Consider the following 15,936-nt stretch of genomic DNA (forward strand, 5'->3'; position numbering starts at 1 on the left):
AGGTGTGTTTCATTTGGACATGCTGATCTCCCCTCAGGGGTCTCCTGATGAAATATGCAGGGGCTTCTTGTGTGTCGGCTCAACCCCACACATGTTACCGTGTCCTCGCCCGAGTGGCAACCTGCAGTGGCAAACAGCTTGATTCATGTTGTATTCTTTTGTCTGAGCAGAGCGTCATATTTCACTTGATCATAAAAGCACTCGTCTCACCACCATGAGGTGTCCGTTCTTGGCCTTGCATACCACGGGCTCCTGTCCGGTGCTGAAGTCCACCGCACTCTCTTTACCTGCCTGGATTTCAATCTTGATGCTGAGAGTCGATGCACAAGAGTTTTAGATTGAAGCACATATCAAAATCAACCTGTTTGATTCTTTCTTTCACAGACTCACCTGCCCTGAACCACTTTGATTGCATTCTGTTTGTTCGCAATGACACTGAGTTTGGTCAAAAACTCAAACAATGGGTCGCACTGCATTACAAGGTCCCCCTGAAACAATCACTAAACAATATCAGACAAATGGAACATATAAACACATAACATGCCATTTAGTTTGTTCCACTATATCTAATCTTTTCCGTTTCAACACTTTCCCAGTGCTCTATTAGTGGCCCAGGTGAACAAGAGGCAGTTCTGACAAGCCCAAATATCTCCATATGTATATAATATATATCCACATACCTTCTCCTTAGGGTCCTCACATGTTATGTGGAATACGATGATGCTGTCCGTCAAGTTACTGACCGAAATACCTGCAATGAGTAATTTATAGACACTTTAAGCCCAATATGAAAACAATCGCTAATGGTGAAATGAATAGTGTCACATTGCCCTGACCTTTGAGAGAGGTGTACAGCACTCTCTGTTTGATCTTGGCTTCCTCTATCACATAAGCAGCTGTCTGGGTGAGGATGAGCTGCCGTGGCCTTGGTTTGAAACCGTTCCTATCATATTTAATCACCGGGACACTGTACTGTATGAAACACAGAACACAGTGAGTTGGGTTTGATGTGAGGCTGTAGTTCCTCTGGGTGCATAATGACATTTTATTACCTTAATGTGCTCATTGCGAATCATCTGAAGAACCCTCATGTTAATGTCTTGTTCACCTAGAGATATTAAATGATGTAAAAAATGATCCACAGGAAAAGGGCGTGACGTGAATGTATCTGCTACTTACTGATTCTGGTGTCTACAAAAGGTTGAGCGACACTCTGTGGATAACTGTCCTTTTTGCCCTTGAAGATGGAGCTGGTAAGAAGCTTCAGTTGAAGCTGAAGGGACACAAAATACAACGTTTAACACGGCGAAAAGAAAAAAATGATGATGTAGTCTTAGATAATGTATTTACAAGCACGTTACCTGGGCTTTTTTCTGGGGAGTGATTGCTCTCACATACCTCCGCACCATAAGACGATAGTGAAGCTCACGCAGTATCTCTGATGTCTGGCGAGAACAAAAACATGCACAGATTCAAAATAAAAGCTCAGCTTGAATGTAATCGTTTTTTTTTACAACAACGCATATTAATCGCTGTACCTCTGTCAACACTGCTGGGGGAGTTTGCCAGGTGGTTTTGTCCAAAACCGTCTTAGGCAGGTTTCCTTTCAGCCTGTTCAAGTAGTTCTGTCTCACAAAGGCCAGGTACTCCGAGTTATCTGTGTTTTTGGCTTGTCCTCTGGTCATGTAACCTTTGATGAATCTAAAAGCAATTGTAGAATATTGTATCGGTGAACATTTGACATTAAGATTGAGAGGAGCTGTGTCATGATCTCCTTTCTTACTTCTTGATGACTTTTACAGCCCAGGCTCTCTTCTCTCTCTCCTTCCGAGCCTGCACTCCTCTCCAGCAAGTTTCAATCTTCGTGGCTGAAATAAAAAGACATATAAGAGAGGCTGTGAGGGTTTCCTTTACTCGCATAACACAACATGATGCATTGTGGCATTTACCAGCTTCTTTCTGTTTTTTGAACTGTCCCTTTGCTTTGTATCCTTTGTATTTGGCCTGGAGCCTCGTGGCTGCAAATTCAGAGCAAAATATTAGATCACTGTGCACAACTAGTAATAACTTACACTTAATCACACCAGATTTGCACTCACCCAGTTCGTGTTTACATTTCTCAAACGCATCCTCTGTGGCATAAAGTGTTCTCGGATGACGGATGAATATTTTGGTACTTAAACAAAGGAAAACATCAATATATGTTTTTAGTTACTCATAAAACGTGTTCTCTCTGTTGTATTTAGTTAGTGCTGTTCTCACCGTCCCATTTTATACTCATCTGGCAAGTAGCCCAGATGTTGAACCAGCACCTCCACTCCATCAGCAGGCAGTCCTCTCCAGTGAGGCCAGGTGGCTGGGCACAGGGGTTTATATCTGCAAGAGGCAGCACACAGCCCACTAAAGAAATGCACATGGTAGTATACTTAAAGGGAGGGTTTTAATTACCAAATTATGCATGAGACCCAAGTGTATGTGGTCCTTCATACCTTTTTAAGAAGACCTCATATATGCGCCTGTAAGCAAAACCAGCTCTCCTGACTCTGAGGTGCTCCATCAGGCCCAGGTACTTCACCTGGTGTCTGATCAGAGCTTCATCGAATTGACCTGTGTGTGTGAGAGAGAGAGACATGAATCAAACATCTCCATCCTGTGAACCAAATAGTTTCATGTATGTTCTGTTAATTCAAGTACCGGGCTGCTTGGACTCATTGGATTTCAGACAGCGTATGTACCAGGCCTCTTTAGCCATGAGGATCTCTGTCAGCTTCAGCAGGCTGCTCTTAAACTGGGTCGCCACCTACAGACACAACATGAGGGTCATAATCCCCAACAGTCACGTACATATGGCTTAATAATAACACAGTCAGACTGCCATTGACAGAGAAAAAATGACTTGCCTTTGTCTCAGTGGTCACTCGATTTAAACCAGTGGTTCTCAACCCGGGGGATCGCAACCCACAAGGGGGTCGAAAAATAATTTTTGCCGGTCGCCAGATGGTTGTGTAAGAACAAAATAAAATAGTGTATATATATCTAATATGGGATTTTTATTTTATTTTTTTACATTTCATCACCAGTACTATCTGGTAGAATAGATCTGCACACTTAAATCTATGCAGAGAACATTTATCACGAGTACCATCAAAGTCCACAGTGCCCAGAGCACATTGGACAATGCCTCAAACTAAACAAAACTGTACTCACAAATAACGCATTACTTATTTACAATATTTATTAGAGCAATCACAATGGGCCTAGTGTTGTGACTGCCAACCTGAATATTCTGCGGTGTTGTGACTCAAAAAGGTTGAGAACCAGTGAGACCTCTTTTTTTTTTTTTCTTAAGAAAACTCACCCCATAAAAATGTCAAACTGTGTACGGATGTGCTGTCTGGACTACAGTCCTTCCTTTGGTACATTATGTGTTATTTTTGTAGATGGCAAATTGTTAATTGGATAATGGGTGTTTTTGGTTTGTATGTATCTTCTTGATTGAAATGGTTCATCACCTTTTGGGTGAAATACACTGTGCAAAAAAACGAACTTTAGATAATGACCAGAAAATGAATGCTTGTACGTGACTTGTAACTCTTGGCAACATCAAGATGTGGAGGGTCCAACATGGACTCACTGTTTCTGGTCTTCGCCTGGTGTCTGAATCCATCGTGGAGAAGCTCTCTCTGACGATGGCATTCTTAGACTGGCAAATCAGCTGTGAGAAGTTGAGATAACCCACAAAGATTAAAACACACCAATTCAACATAAGGTGTGATACTCCATCATTGTTTGCCAGCTGCTTGTGTTACTTAGAGCAGCAGAAACTAAAGTTAAAAATACCTTTTTCTACACTTGTCAAACACAGATAACTTTGTTAATTGCTGCATAGCAATAACTGTTGGAACGGAGATCATACTTGTTATGCTGCTATGACATGTCAATATACTGTATCTGCTGTGAAAGGTCTATGAATATGATTCACATGATAACAATGCACAATAAGAGTGCACTATCCTAGCAAGGCTATCAAGAACATTTATTGTAAAAAAAAAAAAGTTTGGGAACTTTAGCATAAAGGTCGACACTATTAATAATAACCAAGGTACTAATTAAGTTCCAATACATAGGACCACCTTGCCTCAAATTATATATAATGTTAGTTAACAGACTTACATCTTTTATGTTTTTGTATAATAGGTCATTGTTTTTGTCCAGGAAACCTAAAACACACCAACAAAGCTGTTAGTCCGGTTGAAAAGAAAAAGGTTTAGATGTTTGAGGGCTTGACATTGTGTTTCTTTTACCCACAACGCAGTAGGTGACCTCCCCGGCATAATGCAAGAGACGGAAATCTCCCCTCTCCAGAGTCTTACGTGTCATTTTGTCAGCCAGTTTGTGCCTGCAGTCAAAGAGGTGGAGAGAGACAGAGGGATGAAGAGACAGAGGCTTTACAGAGCAATCCTAATCCTCCATCTATATTGGTTCACTGTCGGCTCCCTCACGAGAGCCCAGTTAGCAGAACCTTTATAAACAGAGTTACACTTCAGTGTTGAGGAGAAGCTTTGACCGACACAGTGTTATTGAGATTGAGTTCATATATAATTAAAATGAGCCAATTGTCCTGCAAGTGCGTGTGCTATGTTACGCTTAGTGTTGAACTCACGTGACAAAGTGAGGGTGATTTGCCATCTTATCTTGCAGTCTCTCCAGAAAGGTGAGATCTGTGGCATCTCCTGGCCTGAGGCACTCCTCATCCTGCAGGATTATCATCATCACACAATAATACGTCAGCTTCACTGTTGGTTCAATAAACCGCTTCCACTTCTACTGGTGAATACACACCAGTATAGATATGATCCCTCTTGTGTTTCTCCTCCACCAGTTTCACAGATGATCTGTTGTTGAAGAATTGAACAGGCTCCCACTGGAGGGGAGAGACAAGTCAGTGTAAACACACTATCCATAATAGCCCATGATTAATGATCCCTCCCAGGTTCACCTCAATATCTTCTGCTTCATATTCCTCCTGCTCAGCCTTGAGTGTCAACTGGATGAAAAGTTGCTGCAACTTCTCGTTGCAGTAGTTTATACAGAACTGCTCAAAACTGAAGAAATAGGTCATGACAAACAGGCCAAGCTCAGTAATAAAATCATCGCCACACAATCTCATGTGCAGTTTCCCATGCAAATTGCAGATGTTACATAACAACCTTCAGGGTATCAAACATAATTAAATCAGTGCCACAATGTTAGAATAGGAACGATGTATGTCCACCTGTTCACATAGAAAACCTCAAATCCATATATGTCCAAAAGCCCTATTACATTCTTCCTGGAAAGGTCCTGGCAAAAAAAGTATAAAAGTATAAAGTCAGTTCATACTCGTCCTCACTGTCGGGGATTTGTCATTTGCCACTCGCTCTTCGCCTCCCCACCTTGTTCTCCATGGACTCGTTGATCCTGTTGACCAGCCAGGTGAAGGCCTGTCCATAGATGGCTTTGGCCAAAGCATCTCTGGCATAGATGGCGTGATCGATTGTGAATGGGCTGAGGACCTTTACAGTGAGACAAAATCATAGCTACATTTTAAACACTAAAGGGGAAGTTTAAATATAAACACAACCTGGTCAGAAATCAAAATGAAAGCACATTTTAACGTGCGTGCACCTGATCTTTATTGGCTTCAATCTTCCTGTAGGTGAGTCCCTCTTGGAGACTCTGAGCATCAACTCCTAGTAGCTACAGGGAAAAATGACATTGACTTTGACTGTTTGTAATAATACTGGATATCTAAAGACATTTAATTTCTATTTCCTTACATTTGAGACCCAGTGCAGCTCTGCATTGTCGTTGTTCAGGAAGGCACGGCCTTTACTGTCGGAGTCAAACTGAACATTTCCCAAGTGGAGAACACTCGCAACGGTCCCAAACAAGTGCTGCAGCGAATGAAACATTTGTATATCAATGCAAAACTAAGAGGAAAGAGTGAGTGAGTAAATCAGCATCCGACTTACATTAGTGTTAATCTTATCAATGTTGATGATTTGAAGTGCATTTTTAACCGTTTTCCAGTCATTTCTGTCATTAATGGAGGACACAATGGCACACTCTCCCTGTCAGAAGCAGCAAACATAGCAGCACATTGTCAATGCTTATTCTTGTCTAATTAATCTCTTTGATCAAAACAGGCTCACTGAGTTAAACATACTTGGGTGAGATAGTTGTAATGCTGGCAGTCTCTCTCCAGGCCCAGCTGGTGCAGTAGGTCCTCCTCTCCTCCCTCCACTAGCTGGTAGAAGATGTGAAAGTTTCTCTCTCCGTGATTCTGGTGCACGACTCTCGACTTCTCCAGCAGGTAGTTCAGGATATGGCCTCCGACAGCATCCCCCTATGGGCATCATGATCCTAAAGACAGCAGCTCTACAACTTGCAGACCAAACATAGCCTATGGTCCACTTGACAGGATCTAAACAATCCTCTTGGGATATTGGGGTATTATTAAAGAAATGCTAACTTTTTTCTCTCATCTAGAATGTTTTTGGATGAACAAATTGGTCCTTGAGTTCTAAAATTAAAACAAAGACCAACGTATTTCAGCTTGTGTCCTTCATCAGTATCCAGCTCTGGACAACCCTGATGAAGGGTATAAAGTTGTTCTTTATACTACAAGTGTTGCTGGAATATCAACCTCTACAGACTTTAATGCTAGAGAGTAATGCTTATTTAAAAAAAGGAGAACTATACTTAAAAGACTTCTCAATTAAAATGTCAGTGCTTCTGTGAATATGTCCCTTGATGCTTACCTGGCTGTCAAACTGAATGTCCATATACTTCCCAAATCGACTTGAGTTGTCATTCTTCAATGTTTTGGCATTGCCGAAAGCCTGTGGGGGAACACCACGCCATACATATATAAATATATATAATAACTGTGAGCACAACTTGCTCTTTGGTATGACACTACAATGATATATATATACAGTATATATAGATTTATCACAAGTTAACGCCAGACCTCAAGGACAGGGTTGGACATGAGCATTTTGTCCCTGACGGTGTTGAGCAGGGTGGTGCTCGGACAGCTGACAGCGTAATACTGCAGAATCTTCTTGGAGGCCTCTGTCTTCCCTGCACCACTCTCTCCAGAGATGAGGATGAAGTGATTGTTAAACTCTGTCAGCATGGTGTGGTAGGCGTTGTCTGCCAAAGCGTAGCTGTAATGATGCAGAGCAATCTGAATATTTCATAGACAAACCCTAAGAAAACTTACCACACGCACACACATTCACAAATATTCATAGTTTTCATACTCACATGTGTGGCGGAAGCTCAAAAAAGTTGACCCCCATGTAGAGATCCATCTGTTTGTTATTGTAGATGTCCAGTTCTTTGTAGGGATTCACAGACACCAGCAATGTGCCAATGTAGGTCTAATATAATTTAAAAGTTATTTCTAATTGTTGAGATGCACACACATTAGTGGACAGCAGGATTATAAAGTCTTTTCCGACACTCACATAGATGAGATCTTTGCTGAAGCGTTTTTTGAGGTTGCTAAGGAAGGCCGCCTCGGTGGTTTCATCCAAAAGCACAAAATCCTGGATTCCAACCCGATCCCTGGCAGTAAGGGCGCCCTCCATGTCCAGCTGACCCTGTGCAACAAGTTGTATCAACCATAAGGCAGACAGGTGCACAACCAAATAGCAGTGGGAATATGCCTATTTTTTAGCACGATAAGCTGAGGATGTCTCTATTTGACATATTACACATTCAATACTTCACAGTACTTAACTAACAACTTACAACTCTAAGGTTTAGAGGACACAAACTCTGCCAAGTAACAATAACAAGTGTAACACATTGTACATGCACAATAATGATATTCAAGATTCTCAAGCATTTTCTTTGACAAATGCAACTGGATGAATGCGTGTTTGTATAAATGTCTCCATGCGGGAGCATGGACTTGGGAAAAAAAAGCACCATCAAAAGCACAAACATGGTCCCTGTAAGTTGTATTGAAATAGGAGGTCGAGAGGTCCTATGTGTCTTTGAAGCAAAGCTCTGTGATTGTGCAGACGAACAGACAGAAGCTAATGATCGTGACACAGCACACAGGGACCTTGGCTGGCAGCCCGCAGTTCACTAGAGCTGACACACCAACCAAACACAGCACTCTGTGCAAATGGACTCGGGGAGCCCAAAACAGCGGCACATTTAAGAGGCATAGTGGGAAAAATTCCACCAATCTGTTTTGCATTCTCAGCACCAACACTTAGACCAAAGGTTTTCACAGCTTTTGTTGGTTTTGTATTTTTCTCTCTCTCTCTTCTTTGGACGCAGAAGTCTTTTGATTCTCAACTCGCTCTGTAAAAACATTAAAAAGATAATCCATTGGATCTAATTGACACAAAGCCCTCCGCCCCCTTTCCTCCCCCTGCCTCTATCCTCCGCCTATGGCCCTCATTTCTTCTAAGAAAGGCCAAGTGTTTTTGTCCTGTAAATACCACGGAGCAGAGACAAAAAAGACGTCTTTAAAATGCAGTCTACAATCCATTACACATATTCCCCCTGCATATCCATTCAGTAATTATTCATTAGAAAACATTTAACGTCACAGTGAATTTCACACTAGGCAGTCGAAACACAATAGAGGAGATTTGGCCTATTTTGGGGTGAGGAGTTGGGGAGGGGTTGGCTGTACAGAGGAAGGGGGAAGGCGAAGGAGGGGAGCAGTATTTGTCTGATCTGAGAACCTCTGAAACGGGGCCGTCTTGAGACAACGGGACAGACTAAATAGTGCAGTAACGGTCTGTGCCCCGCTGCTTGCTGTGACACTCATTTAGTGTGCCCCGAGGGCGAACAATAGAGGCTTGTTCTTAGCAATCCTGTGTTGTAATTTGGACTTCATTACTTTGCTCACACGGGGCCCCATGGTAGGATAGAGGAGGCTAGTCAGATGAGAGTGTTTTTTTCCACCTGTCAGCCCCGCACCCCAATGCTCTCGCCCTTCTCCTCAACAATACCCCTCACCCCGTGTCCCCACCAATAACCCTCACCCAAACCCCTTCCCACAGCCCCTAACCCCCCCCACCCCCTCCCAGCCACCCACTTTAAGCCAATGAGACAGGTGAACAATATCATTGAAGCAACCCTTTTTTGGACGTCAGAATCAATCTTGCGATGTGATGGTAGTGGTGCTGGTGTGGGGTATCTGTGACACCCCCTTTCTTCATGGGAACAAACTTCTCTCAGGGCAGCACAAGCAGACAATATGCTGGGACAGCGTGACTTAGGGATCTGCCATACAGTATTACAAGTAATAACATGAACAGATAAGCTCCTGTCAAGAGGAGGATTAATGAATTTGGGGGTGATGATAATGCTAATGTTTAAGGTTTTCATTCAGTGCACTGACAAAATCTAAACGTCTGCTGTTTTCCATTCAGGTTGCCTTTGATGTCCTGCAGGTATTTCTTTTTAAGGAAGCTGTCTGCAGCATGCACAAGTCTTTCTACTGACACTGTGCTGGAAAGGCTGAACATTGAATGGGCGTTCTCAGATCAAGAAGAACAAGAAAGAAAGAGTTAAAGAAAGCACTTGTCTATAGAAAAAAAACCGTTCCATATTATTTGTAGCTTTATATAATACAACCCAAATGCACTGGGTTGTAATTCAAGTTAATTAAACAATCGTTGGCCCAATCACATGCACAGCGGAAGGAATGCTTATGTAATGAATCCACTAAGCCATTGTCAGATCAGGTGGATTGCTTTGCTACCTCAAAACACAACCAATTGCATTTTAATTAAGAGATGGTCCCTCATCTTGGTCTAGAGTGTCAGTGTTGCCTGAGACAGGATGACCTCATCTGTGTGAGAAGTAGAGGTGGCTTCAGACGAGGGCGGGGGGGAGCTGCTGCTAAGACACTGCAGTTTACACCAACAAAGTAACAGGAACGTGTATCTCCTTCTTATCTGCCCGATTGCCTTAATGTATTAGTCATATTTCAAATTTGTTAGCCTTATAACGGAAACGTTTTTACAATCACTATTGTAGACTGTTTTTAAATTTGGTTTGAACCATTTAGTTTTGAACAATACAATGTTTTAATTGAGTGAGTGTTCGAGGTGTTGGTGGGCGGATGTTGTTACCTTCAAACCAATCAAGGCTAGCTGTTTCCCCTTGTTTCCAGTCGTTGTGCTAAGCTACGCTAACTGGCTGCTGGCTGTAGATTCATATTTAACTTACTATGACAGAGGTATCGATCTTCTGATCTAACTGTTAGCCATAGAGTGTGACTTACAATGGGATAAAGATCATTTTAGCCTTCGGGAACTGGATCTCTCAACACACAACTCACAAACATAAATTCACACTGAAATGTCAAACGTTCTGTATCAACTTCGAAACTCTCTGACAGCACTTATAATATGACAACAAAGCTGGTGACAAAATGAACACTTTACAACGCAAAAGAAAACTCAAACCTGCATTTTGGATATTCAAAGAGGATCCGAACTGTAAAAAAAAAAAATCTCTCCAAAGAATTTAGACAAGACCAGCGTGTCCTCCTGTCTCTGCTTGCATGAAGACAATCAGTGGACCTATGAACACTGGATTGACAGTTAGTTGGCAAAGGTCCAGCTTCTATAATACTATTAAAAAAAACATTTACTATCTCCTCCCCTGATTTTTAGTAGCTCATTCATCCAGTATGGTGCAGTCAACGTAGTGTTGGTGATGCTGCGTGGAGGCCTGTGTGCTCTTCCGCATCATCGTGACCAAGGCTCAGGGCACTGTGGTCCGGTGCTTAATCATTCATGCCATGGGAGGTGGATGGAACGGGACAGCTTACTCAGTGCTTACCTGGGTATCTACTGCTCTACTGAGTGTAACATAACAATACAGAAACAAGATCCAAACCACACCAGTCCAACCATCCCCCTTTCCCTCTCTCCTTCTTCTCTCTCAAGCTCCATTACATCACTGCAACAGTGTAAAAGCCCCCAGTCTCCTTCTTCCCTGCAGGCACAGTCTGGATCTGGTTACTGATCTTTGACTAGATGGATACATTACAACTGATCACCAACTGCTTTATTACTCAGTTTAACAATGCTGGTCACGGGGAGCGCCATTGTTTTGAGCGGCAGGCTGAGCTGCTTTGGTGGAAACAATTATCAACTAGTCCTATTTACCAGCTGTAGGCTGTGGGTATAAACCTGCCGTCGGCTGCCTATCTTACCTGGCATTCTCCTCCCCTCTGGCTATTTGCACAAGGGTATACTGTCGTTGCATCCTGTGCTTAGCGCCGCCTAAAACGATGCGATTGGTTTCAAGAAATAGATTTTTTTTTCATACCAGATGATAATGTGAAGAGCCAGACCTTTCTTTAGCGCTAACACAGTGCAGTGTAGATTTGTATGGCCATGCAAGACTAATTATCAACTAACACTACCTTCAATTCAAGTTCATTAAATAACATTTAAATGTCTATGTCTATAAGTCTATAATTATTTTAGTTTGACGATGAAGAAGTGACAGGAAATGAAGGGAAAGAAAGATGGGAAATGTCTGGTAACAAAGGTCCTTGGTCAGATCTGAACCAGAGACGGGGGCGATTTGTGGTTCGCACCTTTAACCCAGCGTGTCTCCTACAGGGCCAGTGTGTAGGATTTAGGGGGATTTATTCGCAGAAATGGAATTTAATATTCATAACTATTTTTCATTAGTGCATAATCACCTGAAACTAAGAATTGTTGTGTTTTCATCAGCTTAGAATGAGTCCTTCATATCTACATGGGAGCGGATCCTCCTCACGGCATCCAAAATGTTTCTACAGTAACCCAGAAGGGACAAACCAAACACTGCCTCTAGAGAGGGCCTTTTATTGTTTTAATTTGCCTGAAGGCAACAGTAGTTTTCTGACATGCCTGAAAGGGATGAGATGCAATCTGCAACATCACCACTAGATGCTAACATGCTTACAATGCTAACAGATGTTTTATTTATGCTAACAGATGTTTACCAGGTATAATGGTCCTTATCATAGTTTTGTGTGTTAGCATGCTATAATTTGATAGTGAAGACCGCAAACAAAATGTAATTAGTTTAGATGTTAACTGACTCACTGACTCACTTGCTGAAAGTGCTGAGCCTAGACTTGGTTGTCATGCTATTTGTATAGATAACAATAAGACATAAATGCATAAACATATATTTAATTGGAGGATTTGGTTCAGGAATTAAAATTTATTGTGAAATAGGCATGTCTTAAAATAGCTGTGCCTTGTGAAAAGGGTGGGAGTGTGTGCTCCTGTTCCCTGGTACGCTCCATTACAAAACACACAGCCCTCAAGGTAACACAGGTGTCCATTTGCTCTGCTTGGGTGACCTAAATGCGAGAAGAGCTCACGCTTCACTCAATGTATGGATTGGTTAATGCTTGGAAAGCTTTCACTCAATTGTCCATGATGGTGGCCAGTTGAGTGTTCATCAACACAGTTGAATTATTCACTCTTCACTCCAGAAAAGTTGTCAAGGTTACCTCTGCCACAACCCCACCTCTCCCTCTGGCCCAGCGGCCCAGCAATGCTTGTCCAATCTTAACAAGCTTTGTGCTACCCACTGGGCTCTGATTCAGCACGAGACCCGGCAAATCCAATTACACAGGAGTCAAAGAGGTTGATTTTCCCATTATAGATTCCATGCTGAGAATGAGAGCTGATGATAACACTCACATCAAACCACTACTGCCCCCTCTCTCTCTCTTCTCACCTTCTCATCTTGTCTCCATTTCACTGTTTCCCTCCATTTATTTCTCCCTCTCTTCCTATCTAATTCCTCTTTTCCCAAAGACCTTCTTTCTTCCCCTGTCCCTTTCTTTGGATCTATCCTTCTTTCATACTCCATTATTCAAATTTTTCAGAGCAGCGTAACGAAGCCCAGGCCCCGTCATCATTTCAGACCCAAAATGTGGGTGTCAGTGAGGTTACTTCATTCCCAAAATTGGACATTTCTTTTTACTTATATATATTATTTATGTCTTGGTTAATAGACGAGAAAGTTATGCAGGATCATTATGTCATTGTGAGTTCTTATTATGTCTTGTTTTGATGTAGTGTATCTTTAAATAGTTTATTGCATTACACCTGATTTGACCATTTCATCACCCATCACCCTCTTACACACCAGGAATACAATATTTGGCAGCTCAAATAACCTCTGAAAGGTCATTGCAGAAACTAAATGCACAGTGATTCAGACAACTTGACTTCGGGGTGTCTGAGTGTCATCTTTAGGGGATACCATGTGCCTGCTGTGACACATATAAAAGTTACTGAGAGCTCTTTTGGAAATGAAGCTCTTTTAAACTCAATTGGATGTGGAAAAAGAAGCGGACTTTTGCTCCATCTTTACCCTTTAGGGCACTGAAAAGGACTGACCTCGCCTCAGACCAGAAGCTTTGGTGTTGACACAGGTCACTCAAAGGTCAACACCATTGACCTCTCTAAACCTTCAAGATATGTTTTCCTGTGATCCTGCAGGACAATAGGAGCGTGAAGTCCAGCGGTCTGTCCGGAGAAGTCACCTGCCGTGTAGGAGAGAGAATGGTATACTGGGACCTACAGGGCCATTTAAGTTTGACTAATATTGACCAACACTCTGAAAACTCATGGTTTTGAAGTCTGGCAGTGGATAAATAAATATGTATATATTTAATATAATAATAATATAATACAATGTGAAAATACTCCATTGGAATTAATAATCCTGCATACTTAGATAAAAGTACGTACAAATTATTTGCATAACATACCTTAAGTATCAAAAGTCAAAGTATTCATAATGCAGAGGAATACCATTTGATGGATATATTATACATTATTTGTATATTTATAAGTATTATAGTAAGTATTTTAACTATTTCATATATTATTAGACAGAATAATCTCTAACAATGCATCATATCGTATAAACTGGTCATACATTTCGTATAAAAAAATCTGTCAAAGTAAAATTCCCCTTTGAGTTGCAGATGATAACTATAAAGTAGAATGAAATGTAATACTCACAAGTTCACCGTCATTACACTTGTTTTGAGCAGCAGTGCAATAACGACTGTAATCTGCATTCAATTTAGTGCATTAAGTGGACATCTAGAAATGTCACCAAATAAAAACAAAAACTGTCGACATGGTTTAATATTGCAAGTTGCTTATGTTGCTTATTCTTTTGTTTGTGATTTGGGTGAACTGACCCTTTAATACAAGTGCATTATATCATAACTACAACAGTGTTGACCTGCACTTAAATTATTTAGCTGTTCCATTTCAACTTCTGTTAGCACACTGTTATAACACTGTATAGAAACACAATCCAATCCCTTATTGACTATAAAGTTGAAAGATTAATTAATCAATTGTTCATGTATTCCCTCTGTGAAGGTGTAATACACCAACACCTGTTGTAAGTCTGGCCTTTGACAGGACAACCGCAGGCCGGACATTCTGCTCCGTCCTCCTCGTTGGAGCTTCACTGAGAAAACCAATTCTCTGGCAGGACACTGATGCTGCGCCTTGGCGAATCACGGGCTGGCAGCAGTTTCCTCAAAGTGGCCAGAGGGTCACTCTGGGTGACACCTTGTTCTGGGGGACCCTGTGTCTCTGCCTGCAGAGGAGATTAGAGGGAGCGAGCTGACCTCGTTCTCAGAGGGGCTGATGTGTTTTTAGTAAACACTTGGTGCAAGACAAAAACACAGGCTACAAACACAGGCCAACCCTCAGGTGGTGATCCCATTGTTTCCACATTACTCCTGAACAGGCATGAGTGAGGAGGGCCGTCACTGTGTGTTCCTGAGCTGCAGTGAGTCCTCCTGCTCTGTCCTGAATGCATCGCACAAGCTATCATAGTCAATGCAATTAATTACTCAAATAAAAAAGATAAATAAATAGCATTTCACAGCTATTTTAATATCACCATTATGCTAATATTGACTAAAAGGCATGCCCAGGGACAGAATAATAAAAACACCTTACAAAAAAAGATATACAGTAGTTTTCAAAATCTCATAATGAGGCTTTTAAATTGCATGACAAATCATGTAAAGCAGTAAGAGGAAAGCACAAGAAACCTTCAGTGGCCAAGGGAAACTGTTGACACAAGTGTAGTAAATCTTCATCAACACTTACTGTGAGACCTTTAGCTGTCAGTGAGGGACAGTTAAAGGTCCCACGGTATGTCCTGCCTGAAGTAACTGGTGCCTCAGTAACAAAACACTGCAGAACTAAAGGGGTGTGGAGTGCGCTGACGATAGGGAATAGTTTGCATTGTTGCTTAAAACAATACTCAAATTATTAATCAGTATAATTGACAAATATTTTACTGTCAATCGACTAATTGTGTCAGCCAGTTGGATGTTTCTGTTTTTTTGTCCAACCCCTGCAGCTGGCACATACACAGATACATGTAGGAATGAAACGTTTCAGGATATGTGGCTGTGGCATTTTCAGGCTGTGCAGTGGTCATCCTGCTACTCCAATTATACCACCATCATCATTCTACTCTTGACCTACAGTTGCCTTCCACACACAGTAGGAGCACACAGATTGCAACCCTGCGGGCTTTAGGACCTACAGGATCATCTCTCTGAGGATGGTCTTGTTTTTGTCCGTTACATCCATGCATGTAATCATTGATTGTGCCTATTGTGACAGGCCGATTTACCATCTGTAGGGTCCCATGGGGATGATACTGCTGCTGTCACTGCAGTCTCCCTACAGACTTCAAGGAATTCCCCTTTAATTTCCGGCTGCAAATTTTAATCTCCAACAGGTTTCACATTTAAATCTGCTATAATTTTTTTTTTAAAAAGACCAATTGTGTCACCTCCTCATTCAGAGCTCTTACGTGTCGACTCATTCTTGATGTCCTATC

At 41.7% G+C, this 15,936-nt stretch overlaps 1 protein-coding gene across 1 annotated transcript; it reads right to left on the reverse strand.

Annotated features, from left to right (window-relative positions):
- Positions 1–94: 94 nt before the first annotated feature.
- Positions 95–7,646, reverse strand: myo1ha (myosin IHa). The gene is given in 32 exon segments (XM_034541474.1): positions 95–121; positions 211–310; positions 391–488; positions 681–751; positions 837–972; positions 1,053–1,108; positions 1,180–1,273; positions 1,362–1,445; positions 1,539–1,701; positions 1,784–1,868; positions 1,950–2,018; positions 2,100–2,176; positions 2,263–2,376; positions 2,490–2,607; positions 2,695–2,800; positions 3,635–3,715; positions 4,174–4,220; positions 4,305–4,399; positions 4,664–4,755; positions 4,843–4,863; positions 4,865–4,924; positions 5,000–5,105; positions 5,276–5,343; positions 5,436–5,555; positions 5,668–5,739; positions 5,820–5,936; positions 6,015–6,113; positions 6,209–6,388; positions 6,804–6,884; positions 7,016–7,214; positions 7,315–7,430; positions 7,518–7,646. Coding segments are annotated over 32 exon segments (3,075 nt in total). The 5' UTR covers positions 7,641–7,646.
- Positions 7,647–15,936: the final 8,290 nt, after the last annotated feature.

Source organism: Cyclopterus lumpus, chromosome 9 (assembly GCF_009769545.1).
Source record: "Cyclopterus lumpus isolate fCycLum1 chromosome 9, fCycLum1.pri, whole genome shotgun sequence".
Taxonomy (NCBI): domain Eukaryota; kingdom Metazoa; phylum Chordata; class Actinopteri; order Perciformes; family Cyclopteridae; genus Cyclopterus; species Cyclopterus lumpus.